At 41.1% G+C, this 23436-nt stretch overlaps 1 protein-coding gene across 1 annotated transcript in view; it reads left to right on the top strand.

Moving 5' to 3' along the window:
• Efemp1 (EGF containing fibulin extracellular matrix protein 1) overlaps positions 1–23436 on the top strand; it is a 63791-nt gene that overhangs the window by 7559 nt on the left and 32796 nt on the right. Inside the window, exons 3-4 of the mRNA XM_005367723.3 lie at positions 3293–3341; positions 3480–3866. Of these exons, the coding sequence (XP_005367780.1) occupies positions 3293–3341; positions 3480–3866 (436 nt within the window). The remainder of the gene's footprint in view (positions 1–3292; positions 3342–3479; positions 3867–23436) is intronic.

Raw genomic sequence — 23436 nt, 5'->3', positions numbered from 1 at the left:
GTGAGACTGCCCATATCAGGGAGCTCTGGCTGTGATTGAGAGAGTCTGCATCAGTCATAAGGTAGACTAGAGATGCTGGTGAGACTGCCCATATCAGGGAGCTCTGGCTGTGATTGAGAGAGTCTGCATCAGTCATAAGGTAAACTAGAGATGGTGGTGGACTGCCCATATCAGGGAGCTCTGGGTATTATAGAGAGACTCTGCCTCATTGAATAAGGTAAACAAATAACTGAGATCATTCATGGCCTCAGCCTCCGGCTCCCACAAGCATGTAGGCACGCACACATACACCTACACATGAGCAAACTTACACACATACATGCATACCACACACACATGAAAACAGTAGAATTAAAGCATATGCTTCAGGAAAAATTATTGTAACAAGATAAAGAACTAGAACATTGATTTTCATCTCGATACTTAGAGTTTTGGCCATAGCACTTATAATGAATTATGTTTCAACTACATTATAACCATCTTTCATAAATTTCCCATATAAAAATCTCTTTTGGGCTGGAGAGATGGCTCAGTGGTTAAGAGCATTGCCTGCTCTTCCAAAGGTCCTGAGTTCAATTCCCAGCAACCACATGGTGGCTCACAACCATCTGTAATGGGGTTTGGTGCCCTCTTCTGGCCTGCAGACATACAGACAGAATATTGTATACATAATAAATAAATATTTTTAAAAAATCTCTTTTGTCTAAAGACAATAATCCTTTCTAACCTTTGTTATGAGCAAAGATTAAAATGGATTTATACATTTTGTATACATAACTTTTATATCTCTTTTTAATTTGATGACTTTTACGCCTAATTTTTAATAAAATCTTGCAAACAACAATCTTTTAAATGAAAGCTGAATAAGTCATATTTGAAACACAGAAAACATGCACGTTGTATCCAAATATCTAGCAGACATAAGTATAGACAGCAGGGAGATCACCTAAAGTCACTGTGAAAGAGAAGTTAACATTTATGATGTAAGCAAGTACAGGCCATTGTTTGTGAATGTCCCCGTGTGTCTGAGCAAAAATCTCTGTGTCTTAAAATGTTTGAAACATATATACATACCCACCTGTGCGCATACCCATATCTTAAAATCAGGTACACAGCACTCAATTACAGTAACTACAGGTTCTATTTAGTTTTTTTTTTTTTCTTGGAATACAGAATGGCATCTAAATATAAGTGGCATACATGTGGCTCATGAGCCCAAGCCAAGAAACATAAACATGCAGCCCATAAACAAATGACACACACTTAAGTAACACGATTCCATTCAACCCTGAGAAGGGCAGAGCATCCAGTGAAGTTCTGCATCTGAGCAGACAGAGACGCAGGAGGCCCCTTGGCCTGGAGCCAGTTTGTGCAGTTTCAGCAACTGAGAGGTACAGGGATCCAAGGGGTGGGGGAAGGACGCAGACCTTCACGTCTCAGGTGTGTCGTTCCTGGAGAGAAGGGGACGGGAGAAGGTGTGACTAAAGAGAATCTGGAGACTACAGACAAAGTTTAGGAGCCTGCTGGTTGGACACAGAATGAAACTGCATAGGAACCAGCAGCACCATGTACTGCCAGGTTCCGGAACAGCCCTGGAGGGAAATCCTGGAGGGCGGCCCACAGGGAAAGGGAAGGCCCTGAAAAGAATGTTCACGTGGAGACCAGAAAGAAAGGGCCGGAAGCAGAGAAACAGGAAGAATTTGCAGAGAAGCTCTCACAGGGGAGGAGGGGGCAGCAGTGAGCCACTTTGAGATCCGAGGAGCTGGGGTCAAAGGAAGAGAATCTGGAGACACCAATTTAGGAAAAATAAGAGCTATTCTCATGTGATTAGAGCAGAGTGTCTGTCTAGAAAAGAGGAAGATTTGTTATCTCCCGCAGAGAAACGCTGCAGTTTCAGGCCAGTCAGAAAAAGAGGCTTCATGGAGTGGAATTTTAGTAGCGTGATGGCGTAAGCATTACGTGGGTGGCAGAGAGGAATGCCCTTCCTACGGTCGAAAAGGACTCTGGGAGCAGACCCTTTAACTACTTGCCAGTGCACGTACAGTCTGGAAGAGTTTTGACATAAAATAGAAAATCTGTTAAGAGGTTTCCAGCATCCATCTTCCTTCTGGGGAAGGAAGTTGTCAGAAAGAGTAAGAGTCCGTTGCTTTAGGGCTATGGAGTCCAGTCCCAAGTTCAGGGGAGCACCTGACCCAGAACCAAGTCAGCAGACAGTCAGAACTCCTGGTGAACCTAAAAACCTCCCCAATGGAGACCAGAGGACAGTGTAGGGATGGAGAAAGCAGCAGCAAGGGTAGAGCCCCCCCCCCAAGGGTGATCTTCTTCAGTGGTACCCCCTTCTAGTCACAGCACTGTCGCAAATGTTTTAATATCTGGGATTTGAGGAGAGATGCTGAGATAATTAATGGGAGAGACATTAACAGACAAATACAAGGCATGAGGGAAGCTCTGAGATCCAAGGACCCGTGCCACAGACAGACAGTCGGGGCTCTCAGGAGAGCTCAGGCCCATGTGGCAGAGCGAAGGGTCCCTTCCGATGTGTTTCAGAGGAAGGGGAGGGCTGCAGGCCAGGTCGTTGATGAGTAGTCCATAGTACACAGTGGCCGTCAGGATGTCTCTGTTACCACAAGGAGGTCAGAGAGGAAGGAGTGTTGCGGTTGGGGAAAGAATGTGTGACCTAGATGATGGGGGTCGCATTTACTTGACTTGAATCAACCACGTGGGGCATGCCTGAGAAGCCCAACAGCTTGACCTAGGCTCCACTAGCCTAAGGAGAGGAACAGCTACGTGTGCACAGGACCTGAGCAGCAGTGGGCTGGGTTCTACCACACAGCTCCTCAGGAAGAGTTAAGAGAGATGCAAGAATTCAGGATGGGAGAAAACAGGGAGCCCAGTTGACCTTTTTTTCAATCTTGGTTTTTTGGTTTTGTTTTGTTTTGTTTGTTTTTTTTTGGTTTGTTTGTTTTTGTGAGGTTTATAATGCAAAGTGGGGAGGGAGCAACAAAAAAATATCAGTCAGAAATATTTGGGGTGAGCAGTCTTGAAAGAGAGAAAGGAATTCTAAGAATATGTTGATGGACAACTGTCCCAAACACACCATGGAAACAGGCCAACTGAAGGAAAAGAAGGGACCCCCTAAGCTGCCCTTAGGAGAATGTGTCTTAGGAGAATGTGGAACTAACTGCCCATCTCATTTCTCTAGGGTTCCAAGCCTCAGAGAGCCCTTTCACGGTAGCTTCTTAGGGAAGCCTTTCATTGTTTCCTGGCTCCATGTCTGATATTTCCTTTACAGCAATGCACCGATGGATATGAGTGGGACCCGGTAAGACAGCAGTGTAAAGGTAAGCTTGCTTCGAAGCCTTGCTGTCCACGAACAGCTCCCTGTCTCCGGCTCACGCATTTCCCTTCCTAGCCCTTGCGTGCTAACCCACACTCTATCCACTGAGAAGCTTGCTGACTTATTTTATCACTGACTACAGATATTGATGAATGTGACATTGTCCCAGACGCTTGCAAAGGTGGCATGAAATGTGTCAACCACTATGGAGGATACCTCTGCCTTCCTAAGACAGCCCAAATTATTGTCAATAACGAACAACCTCAGCAAGAAACACCAGCTGCGGAAGTACCATCGGGGGCCGCTACCGGAAGCATAACTGCCAGTAGCATGGCAACCAGCGGTGTGATGCCTGGAGGCGGTGTGATAGCCAGTGCCACTGCCGTTGCTGGCCCAGAAGTACAGACCGGCCGAAATAATTTTGTCATCCGGAGGAACCCAGCTGACCCTCAGCGTATGGCTACCAACCCTTCCCACCGGATCCAGTGTGCAGCAGGCTACGAGCAGAGTGAGCATAACGTGTGTCAAGGTGAGCGTGACGTGTACTGACAAGTAAGTTCTTGCCCAAGGGCACCTCCCGGTGAGAATGTAATAGCTCACATTGATCAAGGGCTTCCCACACAGGACAGGGTGATAAGTGCCGTGTCCACAGTAGCATATACCATCATTGCAATATTCCTAAAAGATACTTGCTCGTGAAGTCATTATTATTATTTTACAGATGAGGAAGCTGTGCCTTCGAAACTTCACCAGTGGTTCCCAACTCACTGTTCTATTTATAGTCACTTAGGAGCCCTTTAATGCTTCTCAGTGGCCAAGCCACGCCCTAGCACAATTAAACAACACTCCCTCAGGATGAATTCCAGGCATCAATATTTCTTTAAAGCTCCCAGTGCGGTTCCAGTACGCAGCCAAGTTTGAGAAGTGGAGGTCACAGGTGTTAGGTACAGAGCTGGTTTTTAAGCCCAAGCAGGGAGGTGCCAGAGTCATGGCTGTTGGGCGAGGGGTCCGATTATTTGTTTGGAATTTGAAACTGTGCTGTTGACCTACTCCATAAATGTCCCCCTTTGGTTTCTTAACTTTTTTGTTTTGTTTTGTTTTTTTGCCATTGGAGTTACCACTAATTTATTTTCCCCAATCAGAGGAAATCTCCACCTTGGAGGGCAGCTCTGCATTCATGAGGCTGTTTCTTTTAAAGGTCTCATTTCAACACATTTTATTTCTGTTGCATGCACCACGGCACCATATGCCTGGGCTTCTCAGTTTATTTCCACAGAGTACACATCACTGCATATTGTAGAAACAGCTGAGGGGTCATGCTAGCAGAGCGATAAGAATCTTAGGCTTTGAAGATATGTACGATGTTAACTAACTGGACTGTGCTAAAAGATTGTTTGCCTTTTCCTTCTTGGCAAATTCTCTCAGAACTGCTTGTGTGATGATTCTTTTATTGAGAATTGATTCTACGAGATCCCAGACTCCTTTCACATTGCTAGGGGCTGAGTAGGTAGATCCCCTAGGATGGGCAGGCCTGTCATCACCATCCACACTGGGCAAGGGATGGGGCTTAGGAGCCCTGCCCTTCTGCCTGGTCATGAATGAGGTCATGAATCTCTCAAGATGAAGTACCATCAAGCATCAGGACATGTTCTCTTTCCTAGTGGTTTCTTTTGTCTTCAAAATAGAAACAGGAGCTTTTCAATGACTTCTAAGTTAAGTGAGGAATCCACCCTGTTCTGGTTTTTATTATTTGATATTTTGTGGGCAAATTTTAAGTCACCCCACATCAAGAGCAAACTCATGCAGTGACGGTGTCACCTTTCAGGGGACCTCAGAGGAGCATCTGTTTTTTGTTACTGTCATGAGTCAGAAATCCAGTATTGATGATGAATGCTTCAGCATCTGCTTGGTATTTTGATATCTAATTTAGGATTATGACAATGAGATAAACTGATGAGGTTATATGAGAATATATGTATTTGGATGAATACTGGTGGAAAAATGCCTTCAGTTTGTTTCAGATATTCCATCTTCTAGCTGAGTTATTTAAATACATTAACTTGAAAGTTTTGGTGGTATTTTATCTGAAATAAAATATCTTTGGTAAAGTTGTTTAGATTTTTACATTCATTCTGAGTTACTTTTAGCCCTTTGGGTATTGTATACTTTAATGATACCTGGGGGGGGGGGAAGAACAGATGAATAGTGGGCTATTTATCAAAGTAGCTCATGGTTCATCATTAATGTTTCTGGCTGAATTGAGGACCAATGTCTAAAACTGGATGAAGAAATTTTAGATTACAACAGTTCCAAGACATACATCAGGTATAGTAGAAACACACTTGTGAACAGTGAAAATGAGATCCTATGTAATTTTCCTTGAAAATATTTAGACTAGTTGCCTGTGTTTCTATGTCCTGGGGTGGGACCCCTTGAAACTTTCCCCATCCTTGTTAGCATGCTCATTGATATTGCCGTTGTTCCAGTCTTGCTTGTTCAGCCATTCTAGGAGACGCTGTTTGACAGCAGATGCCCTGGTGTTCTGGCTTTAGCAATCTTTTCGCTGTCGCTATCCCCACAGCTCCGGGAACTGTGATGCAGATGTGTCTGTAGGTGCTAGGCTCACCACAGTATGTTGACCTCTGCATTGTGTCCAGTTGTATTTTTCTCTGATAGTCTCCATTTGCTCTAAGGTGAAGGGTGGTAACTACACTTACTTATGTAAGGATAAGATTTAGAGAGTAGTAAGGAATTGTGTTGGACTAACCAAGTGATGTAGTTGATTCTTTCCTAATACCCATAAGGTCACTAGCCCTGTGAAGCTGGCCAGGCTTATAGGATTATCATGACTTTCCTCCTGTTGCATGGGCTTTAAGTCCCATTAGGCAGCTGCTGGTTACCACCAACATGTCAGCATCACATACTGCATCTTTATGGGTATCTTTCTGATCATTGCCATGGTTCCTAGGTGCTGCATCTGGGTAGAACTGTTTAATTGCTTCCCTCCCTTGGAAGCTTGCATAGTATTGTCTGGATCATGAAGGCAAGACAACAGGAAAGAGGTTTACAGGTCAGATCCAGCTTGAGTCATCTGGGTCATGTGCCCTAAACGTATGGTGTTTTCATCAATGGAAGCAAACCTCAACTCCTGAGAGGCAACCAATGGCTACATTAATAATCTATATCTTTTAGGAATCACTTTGGACTACCATGACCAACCATTCAACATGAGGTTTCTTATACCCAGTTACCAAGGTTTTTGTTAGTCTGTGATTCTTATGGGGAACACTGCAGTCAGAGTGGTTTAACTTCTTTTAAGATACACACACATATAGGCACATACAGAGACACACACAGAGAGACACACACAGACACACATAGACACACAAACACAGACACACATAGACACACACAGGCATGCATAGACACACACACAGAGACACACAGACACATACAGATGCAGGCACACACCCACACTCAAGCACTACAGACACATACACATTCAGACACACATTCAGAGAAAAACACACAGACACACACACAAAGAGAAACACAGAGACACACACACTTATGTATATTCTGTATAATTTTATGTAAATATAAAATGATTCATTGAAGTTTATCAAGCGACCTTGGTGTTCTTTGTCCTTCATCCCTCCTTCTTCTGTACTGACCTCCCTCCTCCCCAGTTGGGGTTCCCCTCTTCACATCACCTGTATCCTGCCATGAGCTTCCAAGCCCAGCCCCCTTCCACTCCACACTCCCGCCACCTGTGGTCACCCTGGATACTCGAGGTCCTGTCCTCCTCTATGGGGATTGGGACTAGGAACCACAGATGAAAGAGAACATGTTCAGGAGCTTTCTGGTCTGGTGTCCTTACTCAGTATAGTCTTTTCTAGGTCTATCCTCTTACCTAAAAACTTTGTGTTTTCATTTTTCTTTGTAGGTAAATAGTATTCCAGTCTGTTTAAGAATCACATTTTTATCTCTATCCATCTATTGAAGAACATTTAGGTTGTTTCCACTTCCTGACTATCAGGGATGAGCCCCCTTTTCATTAACCAACTGAGAGTGAGTAACCCCCACTCACTCTCATAGACACACCACCAACAAAATGGACTCTGCAGGCTGTATTTATATATCGTGCATGTATATGTGACAATAATAACCAAAGAAAATAGATTATCCTCTTGGGAGTGAGGGTAGGACTTGGGAGGGGTTGAGGGAGCATATCTGGGAGGGGCTGGAGGGTTGAAGGAGAAGAGGGAAGTGATATAATCTTATTTCAATTTAAAGCATCTCAAAAAAGACTCATAGGAACAGACATATTTAATTAATAGAAAAGGGAAAAGTATCTTTATAACGCTATTAGCCACATATCTAGGGTCCAGTTTCACAGTCTTGTCACAGACATGTTATGTGCTCTTGGTCTAACTGGAAAGTTGTATTCATTTAACTATTTTTCAGGTTACTGGATGAAATTTTATCTTATGTTTATTAAATTAATTAAAATACCAAAAGATATATTTCGACTATGTTACTAGGATTTTTGCATGCAATAATTTTCAGTTCTCTGGGTAATTTTTAATTACAAATAAAAATTATTAGGCACTTTGCTTATAGAAAATATAAATACTTAGCTATCTATTATATACACACCAGAGTATTTAATCTAAACTGTTTTAAATAATCCAGCAATTTCTAAAATTTGGGCTTGGGGATCTGTACTGGGCTTATGTACAAAAGCAATGTTAAAGGTTCTTTAATGACCTAAGGCTTAAATTGGATTTCTTCCCACCTCCCAATTTTGCAAAGTGCCCATAAATGTGGATTTACTTAATTGTTGACAAAAAAGAGTTATAATATGATAACAACAGAATAATCTGTCTAGGGATCTGACTAATAGAAGTCCAGTCACACTTGTGCCCATTGATTATTGAGCTAATCAAATATGCAGCCCAGCTCCTTCTAATTGCCTGCAGATGTGTGACGTTCTCAGTCCAGGCCAGCAGCATAAAATAGCGTTTCATAACAGTGTGAAGGTATGAGGGCCTCTGCTTACAGCAACAGTGTGCTCCAAGGACCTACATCCCTGATGTCACCAAGCCACTTGAGGAGCTCTCTGTTTTAATAAACCTCTCTGCTCCCTTTTAAATGCTGCATAAGTGTGTCCAGTAAGCCAAACACATTTACTATGACTGTCTGGATTAGGATAAATGAAAGCTACAAATGAATCTTAGTTGTACAAAAACTATTTCTTTTTTTCCACATATATTTTTCAACAGATATACATCATCACATAGTCCAGAACTAAGAACTTATGCAAGTGCGGTGGTCTCTATTGTGTTTTCGTCTTAAACAGTGCTTCCAAACGCACCATGCCAATCACATGTCTAGTGGACCCACCATTAGATTTTTTAATAAATATATAACCGATTATATATGTATTAGCAGTTTAATAAAAACATGAAAGTCTTAGTCCTTTCCACATGCTTTTCCAGAGTTTTCAGTTTTGTGCAGAAACGGAAGGCTTGAAATATGATACAACATCCAGAGATCAAGTCATGGCATTTTTTAAAGTAATTCTTGACAAAGGAGAGTTCACCAGGGGAGCCAGACATACTGAGAGTTGTAAGTGGCTGGCATTACCCTTACAGATACGCAATAACATGGTCATTTCCGTGTTAAGTATCTGAAGTCCATGTGATATCATCCACCTCAGAGACAACAGAAACTTGTCTGGAAAAGCAAGTTGGATGGGTAGGAGATGCATTAGAAGCTGTAGATGGCTGACCTCTTGTTTTCCACATTGCTGTCCCTATGTGGTCATCCTCAAAGGAATGGAATTAAGAGGCACTAGTTGAAGTCAAGAAAGAATTTTTTGTCATATAAAATTTTCTGAGTAGGGGAAAATCATTTTGAAACTGGCAGAAAGAGAAAATATGAATTGTCGTATTTAAAGAAATGTGTGTGCTTAATTGAACTTACAAAAAACTGGGATATTTTGCCTCGCTTGTAAGAAAACAAAAGCTATTAACTTGGTCAACTTTCACAGGGACAACGACTAACCAATGAGAGAAACTAACTAGGCCATCAGGAATGAACTCAAGACGGTTCAGTGGCTAAAGGCACTTGTCCCAACTCTAACAATCTGAGTTTGATCTCTGGGTCCATAACACTGAGGGGAAAAAAAAAAACTGACTCCAAAAAGTTGCCCTCTGACTTCAACATGCAGGCCATGGAGTGCACATGAGAGCCCAGGCACGTGCCCTCATGCACATACTCTGGCATGTCACCTTCTTAGGCATACAGACGAAACCGCCACCCTCTGTGTATTTATAGCTAAAATACTGTTTTGAAAAAGGAAGAAATAATTATGCATGTACTTCTCTAACATTCTTGAGCTAACACATTCCGCTTCTTAGAGGCTAGGGAAATATTCCTGTTATTTCTTTCCTTTTAAATGGATGTGATCTCATAACCAAAAGAACACTTATAAATTCTAGCCTAAACAGATGGCTCAGTGGACCTCACATTGTTCTTAACAGGCAACTCTCAAATGCTGCCCTTTGTTGATCTGACTGATGCCGCAAGGGTCTTTGGATGCTTGGGATCGTTTTGTGAGGTATTGCCGTGTATAATAACACAGCCCAGTGAAGAGCTTTGATATAAGAAAACATATTTTGAAAAGAGGAGACTATAATTGTGTAAATTATGATATAAACCTAAAAAAATAGCTCAAGTAGAAAGAAAAATGGGCATTTAAGCCTGATTATGTTTTTTATTGTCAATTAGTTTTGAGTATCTGAAATGTATAGCAGAAATTTGACTTTTAAATAAATGGATACATTGAAATAGAGATGTTTTTCTCTTAAACATGAAATATATTTTATTATTTTCTTTTCAAAATACTGTGGTCATTGAATTTCTAGTCAATTTAAGGTCATTTTAGTATGCATTTGTGAAGAATATATGTATATATTTGATTCAATCGCCTTAAAAATTTCGTTATAATGGCCAGGCAGTGATGGCATATATCTTTAATTCCGGAGCTGCTCTGAGTTGGAGGACAACCCAGTCTATAGAGTGAGTTCCAAGAAAGCAAGGACTAAATAGAGAAACTCTGTCTCAAAATAGCAAAAATAACAAAAAAAAAAAAACCTTCATAAACATAACAATTGGGGTAAAGACTAGAAGAGATCAATATGATCATTCTCCTGAGAAAACTGTGCTATTGCAATCCTGACTCCACTGCTTCAAAAGTATGATCCCTAGACCAGAAGCAGCAAGCACATTTGGTCATTTTCTAGAAATGTGGATTTCTGGGTCCCACACCTACAGAATCAGAAAATTCTGGAAGTAGGCCCCAAACGCACACGGTAGTAATCCTGTGTTTCTGATACCTGCTGAAATCTGAGAAGGAATGTTGTAGCTTAATCCTAGCTTTCAGGAAGCTGTGTGAGCCATATAAATCAGAAGACAGTATCAGAATCCCCATGGGATACAGTTAGCAGTAAAGAGAAAGCAAAAAACATGCATGCTGTGGTAGGGTAGGGTGCTACCGTATTTTCCTTCTCTTCCTGCTGCGATCACTAGCAAGCGGTCGCAGGACCATAAGCCCCTGCTAGAATTGTATCCCTAAACTAAGGATGTGATAATGAGAATCTCAAAGAGAGGGAGTAAAGAGGGGAGCCCCGCATCTCTCTGTAAAGACTGAGGAGGTGAAGTCACATTGCCGAAGTGAAACTATAGTTGTGCTCTGGTTGGTTATGATGAGAGGCTCTCAGCTACATCTGTGACTTCTCTACAGATTCCCATAAGCTCTTGACACAGACTGTGGTATGAAGCAGTGTGGTTTGGAGGCTCAGGGCACACTGAGCCACAGAGGGATGAAGTTGGCCTAGGCTTTGGCCACAGAGCATCTTTCAGCTACCGAAGCAATAGGGAATCTTCCCAGTACCGGTTGTGCTGATGACTGTCCCACTCCGCTCACACGCTGAGATAGCCGGCATTTGAAAAGTTCATTGTGTCTTCTTTTCGATATAAATTTGATCAAAGATGTGTTTCCCATCACAGGAGGAGATTCTTGTTAGGACAAGTTAACTCTTAATCCGTGGAAAGAATTTCCCTCTCCCTACATATGGGCAAGGCAGCAGGTTAGAGAAGAATTGCAAACCTGGGTAACTTCAAGAATGTGTAAAGGGTCTAGTAAGTTGAGCATCCAAACTGCCTAGGCTCCCACAAAGCCAGTACGTGCAGTAGGATCAGAAACCCATTGCCATTGTTCTTGAGTTCTCACAGGGCAGGGAACCCTGATTGCTTTTAGGGCTGAGGAGGGGGGGGGGACTTAGTTGGGGGAGGGGGAGGGAAATGGGAGGCGGTGGCGGGGAAGAAACAGAAATCTTTAATAAATAAATAAATTAAAAAAAAGAATGCGTAAAGGGGTTGGGTGGTGGTGGCGGCGGCGCTTGCCTTTAATCCCAGCACTCGGGAGGCAGAGGCAGGTGAATCTGTGAGTTTGAGGTCAGCCTGGTCTACAAGAGCTAGTTCCAGGACAGACTCCAAAGCTACAGAGAAACCCTGTCTCAGGAAAAAAAAAAAAGTGCACGGGAACAGGCCAATTATCTCTTTGTCCAACAGAAAACCCCAAGCTGTATTCTCTGAAACCAATGTTTCCTTTTGTAAGGATTGTCTTTTCACTTGTTGGCTACTGGCATGATTTTATTCTTTGAAGCCAAGGAGTAAACAAAATTTGTACCAAATGTGTTTGATTTTGCACGAATGTACAAATAAGTTATTCACACCACATCTGAAATTCATTAGCACGCTGCCTTTTCCAGGAGGTAACTGCAAATTGCATACTCAAACCCAAAACTGATCAGGAAAACTGGAAACATTGGGAGCAGAAAACACTGTTGTTACAAGAAGTTAAAACAATTGCAGGTTTGTAGTTTGGCTCTAATTGATAGGTAAACATTCAGTGTAAGCACAGTGATGAAATTCATGAAAGGAAGGCTAAGTACCAAGACATTTGCAACAACATGGAATTCTTAGTTAGTATGAATGGAGATTAAAAGGACAGAAAGACAGTGGGTCAATGTTGCATAATTGGGTGGAAAGTAGAGAAAAAGAGAGAGATTTCACTTCAATTTTAAAATTTTACCTATTCTTCAAATAGTTGCGCATTTATGCTAGTCCAGGCTAAGCAGTCAGTATTTCAATGAGATTGCCCAATTACAACACAAAACTATTCAACTAGTATTTGACAAATGCAGTCAAATCTGAGAACCACTTTCTATTGTCATTTGATAAAGTCAAAGTAGAAGGAAGGCATTTTGATACAATCAAAAGAAAAAAGAATGATCACAGTCTAATACTTAAAGAACTCAGCATAACTGATCCACGATTTTGCAAATGACGGTTAAACAGACAACAGTTTAGTCAAGTAATCCATAGAACATCTCAAGTACCTGATTAACTGTTAAAAGTCAAAACAAAACTAGTTTGTGACAACAGAAAATCTCACAATTGGCTAAAACACATACTCAGACCAAACACAAAAGTATACCCCAAAAAGCAAGGCCAAAGATAAAAGCTCCTCCTTGGAATGGAGCATTTAAGAGAGAAGAATGTTGGAGTAGAGTTGGAAAAACGTAGAAATTAATATCCAAGCCTCAGAAAAAATGACCATCCTATAGCCAAGCAGAAGAGTGAGGAGCATTGTGTCTGGGTCCCTTTTGTCTCAGAAGGGGCTCGGGAGGCTGCTTCCGATAGGAATGGCAACAGTGTAGGAGGTTGCTTCCGATAGCGATAAGGAATGGCAACAAGTAACGACGGACAAACCAGCTCCGAAACAGCCTATGATGAGCTGGCTCCAGTAGCTTTCCCAGTGAAGTGCTCGTAACCTAACCAAACTCTGATAAACACCTTCCAGGGTCATTTCATTTAATATCCGAAGAGCACTAACATGCTTTGTTTATGTAAATGGCCAATTTTTAATCACAGGCTCTAAGGCCTCAATTATCCTTGAAGATGAACCCATTGACTATTATTGTGTAAGGCTTATGTCCCAACCAGAAGTACTATAGGCCCCAATGGAGTTATTTAAAAAGAATTTTCCATCCTTTAATGTAAGGCATCTTGGAGAATCTGTTCTATTTAAGCTTATCCACTGGGGGGGATAAAAGGATTCATAAAACCTCTTCTTTGCAATCCTGAATTGCTGTGTTTTAATAAACACTAGTAACTAAACAGGATGTTCTTATTCCTAGGAAAAGGAAAATTGGAACTATTGAAGCTATTTTCCAACAAACCTTTTCTGTAGTGACCTCAAGTCTGTATCAGATATACCCTTCCTCAAGCTAATAAAAACTTGGGTTGGTAAAATTTTAATATTCATGATATTTGAATAAAATAATCACAAGGATGGAAATTTTACTCAATATTTTATTGCATTTACTTAAATAATGTGTGGGTGCTGGTGTGCTGTGGCTCGTGTAGAAAGGTCAAAGACAGCTGTCAGGAATCTGTTCTCTTCTCCCACATGTGTCTTGGGGATGGAACTCAGGTTGTCAGGCTTGGAGGCCAGAGACTTTATTCACCAAATCATCTCTCTACCCCTTTATTATTTTAATTTTTAAAAAATGTATAGGGCTAATGATGAAACCCAGGGTCTAGCATGTGATAGACAAGTATGCTACAACTGACATATATCCCCCAGATGTGCTTTCATATATTTATTTTATTCATTTTTATGTGTGTGAACATTTTGCCTACATGTATGTCTGTGTACCATATGCTGTGCACACCTCGTATCCTCAGAGGCCAGAAGAGGGCACTGAATCCCCTGAGACTAGAGTTAGAGATGGTTGTGAGCCACCATGTTGTCTGGGAACTGACGGCAGGTCTTCTGGAAGAGTAGCAAATATTCCTACCTGCTGAGTCATCCCTCCTGCTCCTGAGTTTTTATATTTTAATTGGCAAGCAATACGTCTATATGTTTTGAGGGCATGGTGTGATTTTTGATGGGTATACTTATTATGGAATGATCAAATCAAGCTAAGTAATGTATCCATTACTTCACACACACTTTATGGTATGGATAGTTAAAATCTACTTCCTATACATTTAGAAATACACAATAAATTATGAGCCATACCTTCAACTTGTGGAAGAGATCTCAAAAACTCATTCTTCCAGACTAACTGAACTGCCTCTTTTTACCAGCGTTTCCTCACCCCTCGCCTTCCCTACTCAGCATCTGGTCACCATACTCTTCTTTTTCTAAGTTTGGAATTTTCACGTTTCACATATGTGAGATTTTGTAGTCTATCTGCAAGGCTCATAGATATTCATACGATTTCTCTGATAGCCCAAAGAAGCTCAAAACTCTTGAAGAAGGATGGCGCAATAAGAGAAAGGGGGAAGAAGGACAGCAGCTTGCCTCTGTGGGCATATGTCCTTTGACCTACCTATGGCCCGGAGGCTGTCCTCTGCTTTTAGAGAGTTAAGAAAGATCACATCTGATCTTAATATGGAGTAGAAAACTGCAGGGAGGCAAGAAAGAATGCCAGGGTCTCAGGACCTCCAGAAGAGCTGAGACCTGGCTTACACTTACACAGTTGGCAAAGGAGAAACAAAGAAAAGAGAGAGCTATGGGCTGCCTCAGTGTCACTAGTATCCCATGTGCCCAGCTTACACAAGAACCACGACAGAACTTGCATATGCCTTTGTGCTTTATATGGTTAAGTCTAAAAAGGCTCAGAGGTGAAGTAAGTTTTCACTCTCTGCAGCTGTGTGGGCTGTCAATGATCTAACTCTGCTCCCGCGAGGGAAGCCATGAAACATAATTCAAAATGAGAAATATCTCCTGTAATCCTTATTCAGTGTCCTCTTTAGCTACCAAGTCCTTCACAACCTGGACTCAGGAAGAACTTCTATTGATGTGATTAGATGTCACCACTGTTCATAATTTGAGACCTAAAGAGATACTGTTGCATAAAATGGGTTTCTATCTTTTTATTTATCTGTTTACCATCTTTATTCCTGAGAACTTCGTGATGATGGAATATTCCAGAAGTTGTTGAATGGTCGTTAAGAAACTGACCTGTGTGATATGGATGTACCCTTTCTTGCTTGGAGCCAATATATTCTAGAAATTTTTGCTTACATGTATGCACACATACAGACACCTACTCCAGCACATGTCTGTATGCATGCATGCACAGAACATGCATTGGGCATTATTTGCAGAAGGAAATTACACTTATAGGAGACAAAACTTCAGTCTTGCTCTTAAGATCTCAGTCAGAGTAACCTAAACACAGCCTTGCAGAAAACAGGACACCTTGGACAGCTACAGCATTAATTTGTTCAACCAAGAATTTCTGTAGCATTTTCCCTAGAAGGGTCATCTACACAGAAATGAAGCTGATAAGGCACAACCCCTGGCTTTGTCATGACACATTTGTGATGCATTGGGATCATTGCTTTGTTAGTCTAAGAGACTCTTGGCAAAGAGAAAATGTTTGAGAAACCATGACGTGGACTAGAAAATAATATTTTAGCTGGGTGTAGTGTTAAATCTCCAAATCCTTACATTCCTAGGCCTTTGGTAAATTACATAGTCAGAAGGAAGTTCTGAATGAAGATCTGCTCAGCAAACAAGACAGAAAATTCCAGTCATTCATGATGAATTAAACTTCACAGTAGAAAACTGTGGGCCCTTTTTGTTAAAATAGTTCATGACCTGTTGGAACATAATAGCCCTAATCCAGAGAAGAAGCCAGGCTGCTAAAGATCAACCTTTGTTTTGAGTTTTAGTTGTATAATCCCCTACCCCGTCCCCATCTTCACCCCCATCCCCAGATTTGTTGATGGAGAAAAAGAGCTAATGATAAAAGGAAGCTAAATAAAAAATGGAAATTTAATTGTGGCGCAATTTAAGATGCTGATGATAGTCCTTTTAAAAAGAGAAGAAAGAAAGAAAGAAAGAAAGAAAGAAAGAAAGAAAGAAAGAAAGAAAGAAAGAAAGAAAGAAAGAGAGATTATTTGGTGAATAGATCATTCAAAAAATAGTTAAATAGAAAACCTTTGTAAACTAGAACTCAATTCTAAGTAAAGTGAAAAACCTTCTCATTGATGTTTTAATCAAAACATGAAAACAAATTGAGTAAACAAAACAAGGTAGTCATTTTCAATAACCCAGCCTATCACAGGTGGTTAATTCCTCAAAAAGATTACCAGGATTATGCTCTATTAGAAAAACCAGGATAATTTGGTTATCATTGTAAAAACACTAGCTATGTATAGTAGAAGAATATGGCATTGAAAAATTATTGCAAAATCTGCTTGTATTCTATACAATCAGAGATAGGCAGACATACAAAAATGTGAATCCAGTACAATATCATTTCAGTCATGTAGCATCCTTAGCAAACTATTGTTTCTTCTCTCAGATTTATAGTGGCCAGGTATATAGCTTATAGTGAATAATGGAAAATAAAGATCTCAAGAAAAAATACATAAATGATATTTTGGTGGTGGTGGTGGTGGTGGTGTTTTGTTTTGTTTTGTTGTTTTTGTTTTGTTTTTGCAAAAATAGGGTAGCGGTTGGGAGAAATTGGCCTTCCTCTTCCTTAGTGCAAGTCTTGAGTTTGAGTTTCCTTTGTAACAAAATAAGAAAATCTAATTTTTAAAAATTATCTCAATAGATGGCATATGACAATTGTGTCAAAACTATTTTATCCACTAGAAGGAAAGCACAACTGTCCTTTAGAAGAAATGGGTTTCTTCTCCATGGGCAGAGATTGAGTTGGGGCTGTCCAGAACAGAGCTAACAGAGGAGAGAGAGAACAAAAGTTATCATGGGAATTGTCACATGATTATGAAGGCCAAGAAGGCCCATGGGACACAGACTACGAGCTAAACAACCATGAATGCCATTGATGTGAACTGATTGAGTCTGAAGACCTGAGAAGGTAGGATCATAAGAGGCCAAAAGTCTAAGATCCGGGAGCTCTGATGCATAGAGCAAGATAATGTTTCTGGCCAAGAAGCAGAGGGTGATTTGCCCATCTTTTACACTTTTGCTTTGTGGGCCTCAGTAGACTATATTATATCCATCCACATTGGTAAGGGCCATTTGCCTAAATCAGTCAACCAACTCGAAGACTCTCTCTTTTGGAAACACCCACAAGTACACACAACAGAAATAATATTTTACCAGGTATCGGGGCAATCTTAGGTCCAGTCAAACTGACATATAAAGTTAACCATCATACTTCTTAACTACAACCATTACCTAGCAAAGTACAGTTGTTGAGACTGTATGACTTGGGTGAGACTATTACCACATATTATTTGGAAAAGATGGTAAAGCCAGTCACGAGACATCTTGGGTTTCTCTGCTGTGTGACTCAGATTCCTAAGAAAATCAGTTGTGAAATCTTATTAAAAATTAATTTAAAGTTATATAGAAATATTTACATTCAAAACTCAGTTTAATATATTTTAAAAACTCTTATATGCTATGCATTGGGAACCAAAAATCCTCAGACTTTAATGAATTTACAAATTACCTGAGAACCCTATTAAAAAAGATTCTGACTCTACATCCAGGCTGACACCTGACATTACACATCTCTAGCAAAACATCTCCATCTTCTGTAGCTGGCTATGGGCTTCCTGCCATGAAGCCGATTTCTCCACTGATTCTTCGGAGTTGGTCTTCTGCAGTAGCCAGCCTCATATGGGAATAATCAGATCTGCATGTGGTGCTTTTCTCCTTTGTTAGATGCTCGGTTTCTTCCTCAGGAGCGCACATGTAACCACTGCAGCTGTGCTACACAGGTATCTCCACTGCTTACTGATGAAGAGACTTTTATCTCTGGCAGACTGCTTTCATGTCTGCCTGCTCAGGAGCATTTCAGAAAGTAGCCTCTGGCAGGAAATAGTGCTAGAGACTCCACCACACTAAGCAAGACACAGAAGATTGCCCTCCGGGTCCTCCCCTAAGAGAACTGACAACCTATTCATCCATCTCATCTCTCCAGGCTTTAGTTTCCTTAGCTTCTACACTGAATCCCATATGCAGACATACTGCAACAGTAAAGAGAGGAACAGAGGTTTCATCCAACCAGTACAGTGGCAACGCTCTTGCTCTTCACTGAGAAATAGCTGACTCTTACAACTATTTCTATTGATGGGTGTTCTTCTTTGCCTCACATGGTATTTTTATCAGTAAAATAAACAGAGTCTGCCAGGGCAAGTTAAAATCTACCCTGAGAAGAAAGCGGGAGCATCCTGTGATTGTAAACTCTCCATGACTCAGAGAGAGAAAACTAGACATGTCTACTGATCTGAAGGTTTATTGACAAAGCAGTTCACACCTAGTTCCGATTGTCTACTGGATGTCTGATCCAAATCACTGAAGCATCAAAGCTGGATCACCACTCTACCCTAGGCCCCAGCGTGGGTCATTACTGTGGTGACTTGGAAAGGAATTGTTTTCATTTTGGCACATGGCAAGTAACCATTTGCACGTGTTAACAGGAACTTCTTTATAACGTGGGAGTACGGACTTTAAGGATGACTAGCCCTCTGCTGTGTTCTTGATTCTGAGTTGGAATTTCTCACCTTCCCTGGGGATAAGAATGCCTTTCAGCAAGGGCAGATCACTTAAAGTTTACCAATTCCATACATTTTGGATTGTTTTTTTTTTCAGCTTTGCACTCAAACTAGATTCATAAACCAATTTATTTTGCTTAGTTTCGTTATTGTTTATCACACATAAACCATAGGGAAAGCTATATTTGAGTTATCCATTGCAATACATAAAATTACCCCCAAACCTAGAAACTTCAACCAGCAAACATTGATAATCACACAGCTTTTCTGGGTCAGGAATACAAGAGTGATGTTCCAGCTTCTCTGGTTTTGAGTCTTTCACAAGGCATCAGCCATCTCTGCACTAGACTCGGAGAGAGTTACTTCCTCCTTCATTTGTTTGTGGTTATGAGCAGGACTCACTTCCTGCTTCCACCAATGGAAGAATTTGTGACTTTTCCTTTAGAATTCCTTGCTAGCATGTCTTCACAGCATCCATCAATCTGCAGCTTCTTTCATTAAAGGACATAAAGAAAGAAGCGAGGTGGAATGGTAATTAAGCTAAAGTCACGGTCCTTTGTAAGCTAATCAAAAAAAAAAAAAAACGGACACCAGTCTAGGACTTCAAAATAAGTCAGTGGATCCAGCCCCACTCAGGGGGAAGAATGCTGAGAAACTAGCATCCCTGGGAGACAGGTCAGAGATGCCCACAACAGTCTAATTAAAACTCCAGAGTTGACGCTGGCCAAACTTTACAGTTAAATCTAGAATTTTTATGGGCTCTGTAAACAGAGACTGCTCGCTCATTTTCCAGACACCCAGACCCAAATCGTCACACAGAAACTATATTAATTACAACACTGTTTGGCCAATAGCTTAGGCATATTCCTAGCTAGCTCTTATGTCTTAAATTAACCCATTTCTATTAATCTATGTATCACCATGAGGCTGTGGCCTACCGGTAAGGTTCTGGTGGCATCTTTCTCCTTCAGCAGCTACATGGTGTGTCTTTGACTCCACCTACTTTCTCTCTCTCTCCCTGTATGTGTATGTATATATATATATGTATATATACATATATATATAGATAGATGTATGTATATGTATATATATACATATACATACATATATATATATCTTTTTAGATTTCCCACCTGACTTTAATCTGCCCTGCCATCAGTGAAAAGCAGCTTCTTTATTAACCTATATGTTTAATATGTAATAAAAACATATTCACAGTGTACAGAGGGGAATCCCAAATCAGCATTTATAAATTAATTAATAATTGAAAGCAAAATGAATGCCCATTGTCAGTCAGTGTAAGATACAGTATTTCTCATTCAGACAGCCATCCCAAGGGCAGTGTATGGGTGGGGTGCTGTCCAATAGAAGAGCCTGCTTGTTTCTGTCTGCCCCTTGTGCCTAAGTCACTCTCTTCTCCTTCATTGACCAGAACTTCTCAAATATTATCCACTCCTCCAAATCTTTCCTAAAAAATTCCATCTCCTTGGATTTTAAAATTTTCACTCCACTGTACACATAAACAATACCCCTGAAATAAAACTCACTGAGAAAGTACAACAATCCACATTAGTTTTAGAAATTAGTGTGTACTCGGTTTACAAGAAAAAAAATACAATATACACTGTTGTTACTTAATGGCAACTTTGGTTTTAGACATCCCGGCAGCTGTATGTTTCTTTGAGACTCAGAGATATTTGTTCTTCTCTCCCACTGAAATCTCAGTTCTGATGTGGTCACAATTTTCTTCTCATAGGCTATAGCCTACACCAAGAATCATCACATTTGTGTTTAAATATGGTCAATATATTTTCTTTTATAGTGAAAGTTTGCTGGGAGATATGCTACAAACATAACCTAAGGTTGCAATAGGTACATAACTTAAAAATTCAGAAACAACAAAATTCTACATCAACTTTCTTGGGGTCCTGAGGAATAAGTGTCTTGATAAAAGACAGGGTGGGTCTTATTTATCAAAAAGAGATAAGGGGTAAAGCTGAGTCACATTATAAGGAAGGGAGAAAAGATACATGACCAAAACAAGAAAAGTCAACAGGGATGGAAATCAAGAAGGGAGAACCACTAGCCGTGCTGTTCCTCCCAACAGAACGGTCTGGAGACAGTCTGTGAATTAACTAGAGAAAAAGAAAAAAAAAAGAGTCTAATTCAGCTATATTCACCACAATAACAAAAATCCAAATGAAATCGATTTTATCTTAAAGATAAAGATAGATCAGATGTTTTAAAGTTGACTTTTAAAGTATGTTCTGACAGAGCATAGTGTGTTGCCCCTCAGCTTGCTATAATGCAGATTATTTTCCAGAGTTGTCTAAGTATCTCTGATGTCATTAATCCAAGCATCTATGGGCTTGCTGAATGGGTTGTTGGGACCTCAAAGCCAGGTGCAGGCTGGCCTCTGCCCTGCAACCTCCCAGGGAGGCTAAAGCAAGGAGAGCTGACTGGGCTCTCAGCGGGCTCCCAGTTAAATCTGGTTCTCTTTACCAGGAGGCCTGGAGGAGGCAGGAGCATGATGCTCCTACGGTTTTTCCATATTCTGCTACCCATTTTCTAATACATCCTCTTGACATGAGCAGCCCCACTGAATTCTTTTTTCTTCGTCACTAACTCTAAAATGACAGGTGGAGGATTATCTTTTCTGCCACTTACCATGAAACACAGCTCCAGACAGTGGTTGTAGGTTTCTGAGCTTAACCACACAGCTCACAACTGAGTGGATAATCAATCATTCTGTGACTAAATCCATCTGGAACAAATTTGAAGAAGTGGCCATGTAGGTTTCTTGGGGGAGGGGGGGAACTAAACTGAAACCAGAGTTGATTTTTTTCAAAGCTTTAGAAGGGAAAGGATTATAAAACACAGCAGTGACTTTCCCCTCCAGGACTTACACGCACACTGTGTGTTTGTATAGACGTGTTCCCACTTGACAGTGTACTTAAACAGTGAAAGACCCTCTGTGCATGGCAGGAGAGTCCACTCCACAGAGAGTGAGACCTCACTCTCTCCTAGGTTAAAGAAGAGGAAAAGAGCAGGGCGGCACGGTACCTTCTCATCATTATAACTCCATGCTGCTCTTCAATCCCCGGGATACAGGTTCAACTGTGGAGCTATAGAACCCAGAGAGCCTGTTCCGGGCCTTTTCTGGCTAGATCACTCTCTTTTTACCCTTTGCATCATAAACATTAAAGGGTAATTTAAATTTCAATAACCTTAATTTTTAAAAACATTTTCATTAGTTTTTGAGATTTGTGTACAATACGTTTTGATCGTATCCAGTACCCTCACCTCCTCCCAGATCCATTCCCCTTCCCTCATCACTTAATGTTGTGAAAAAAAAAAAAAAACCATGGAGACAACTTGTGCTGCCCAAATAGTTCTAGGTGTGTGGCCTTGCACTGGTGTGTGGTTGACTTAGCAGCAGCTCTATTCTTGGAGAAATCTGACCCCACCTCTCCCAGCAGCTAACAACTGCCAGTAGCTCCTCTTCTGGGGCTGGGACTTAGTGCCGGCTTCCCCTTCCATGCTGGGATCTGGTCTGCCTTGGGCTTGCACAGGTCTTGTGCATGCAGTCCCAACTGCTGTGAGTCCATTGTGCAATGCCCTGCTATGTCCAGAAGACAATGCTCCCTTATAACCACCCAGTCTGTGACTCTGGTCTCTCCACCCCATCTTCTGCAGTGACCCCAGAGCCTTAGGAGGAAGTGGTAGAGCATACTCGTTCTGTTCAGGGATAAATGTTCTGCAGTCTCTTCTTCAAGTGTGAGTCTGTTTTTCACATCTGCTACAAATAGAAGCTTCTGTAATGAGGGTTGAGGAAAACATTAACCTATGGGTATAACAATAAATCATTAGGAATTGGTTTAATACTACAGAACCTTGGCTTTTAAAAAACTCTTTCTCTGCTATAATACAAAATGAGAGTGAAATTTTAAAATATATTTTTGATGTGTAACCCTAAGTCAATACAATTTATTTATTTATTATTTTGTTTTGGTTTTTCAAGCTATGGTTACTCTGTGTAACATTCTTGGCAGTCCTGGAACCCACTCTGTAGATCAGCCTGGCCTCAAACTCACAGAGATCTGCCTGCTTCTGCCTCCTGAGTACTGGGATTAAAGGTGTACAACACCACTGCCCAGCCACATTTTTTTATGTTCCAAGTGATTCAGCTCCACACTGAGCGACATTTCCAGGTAGCCAGTGGTAAATGGTAGCTGCAGGGCAGCCCTGAGGTCCTCAGAACAGAGACTGGTGACTGCAATCGGGCGGCCTGCTAAGACTTTTTAGACAATAGGTGACGTGGACGATAATCTGGATTAAACAAACCGAGCTGGGAGAGGATGTGAAACCAGGTAGGCTCTGCTGGGGGCACAACCCAGAGACCACATGGTGTGAGTGCTGGTACCACTGTTTGCTGTAAGAGCAAAGACAGCATCAGCAAGCACAGCAGGAAA

The sequence above is a fragment of the Microtus ochrogaster genome, unplaced genomic scaffold (genome assembly GCF_000317375.1).
Source record: "Microtus ochrogaster isolate Prairie Vole_2 unplaced genomic scaffold, MicOch1.0 UNK22, whole genome shotgun sequence".
NCBI classification, from domain to species: Eukaryota; Metazoa; Chordata; class Mammalia; order Rodentia; family Cricetidae; genus Microtus; species Microtus ochrogaster.
The sequence above is the reverse complement of the archived record's forward strand: the minus strand, read 5'-3'. Positions and strand labels throughout refer to the sequence as shown.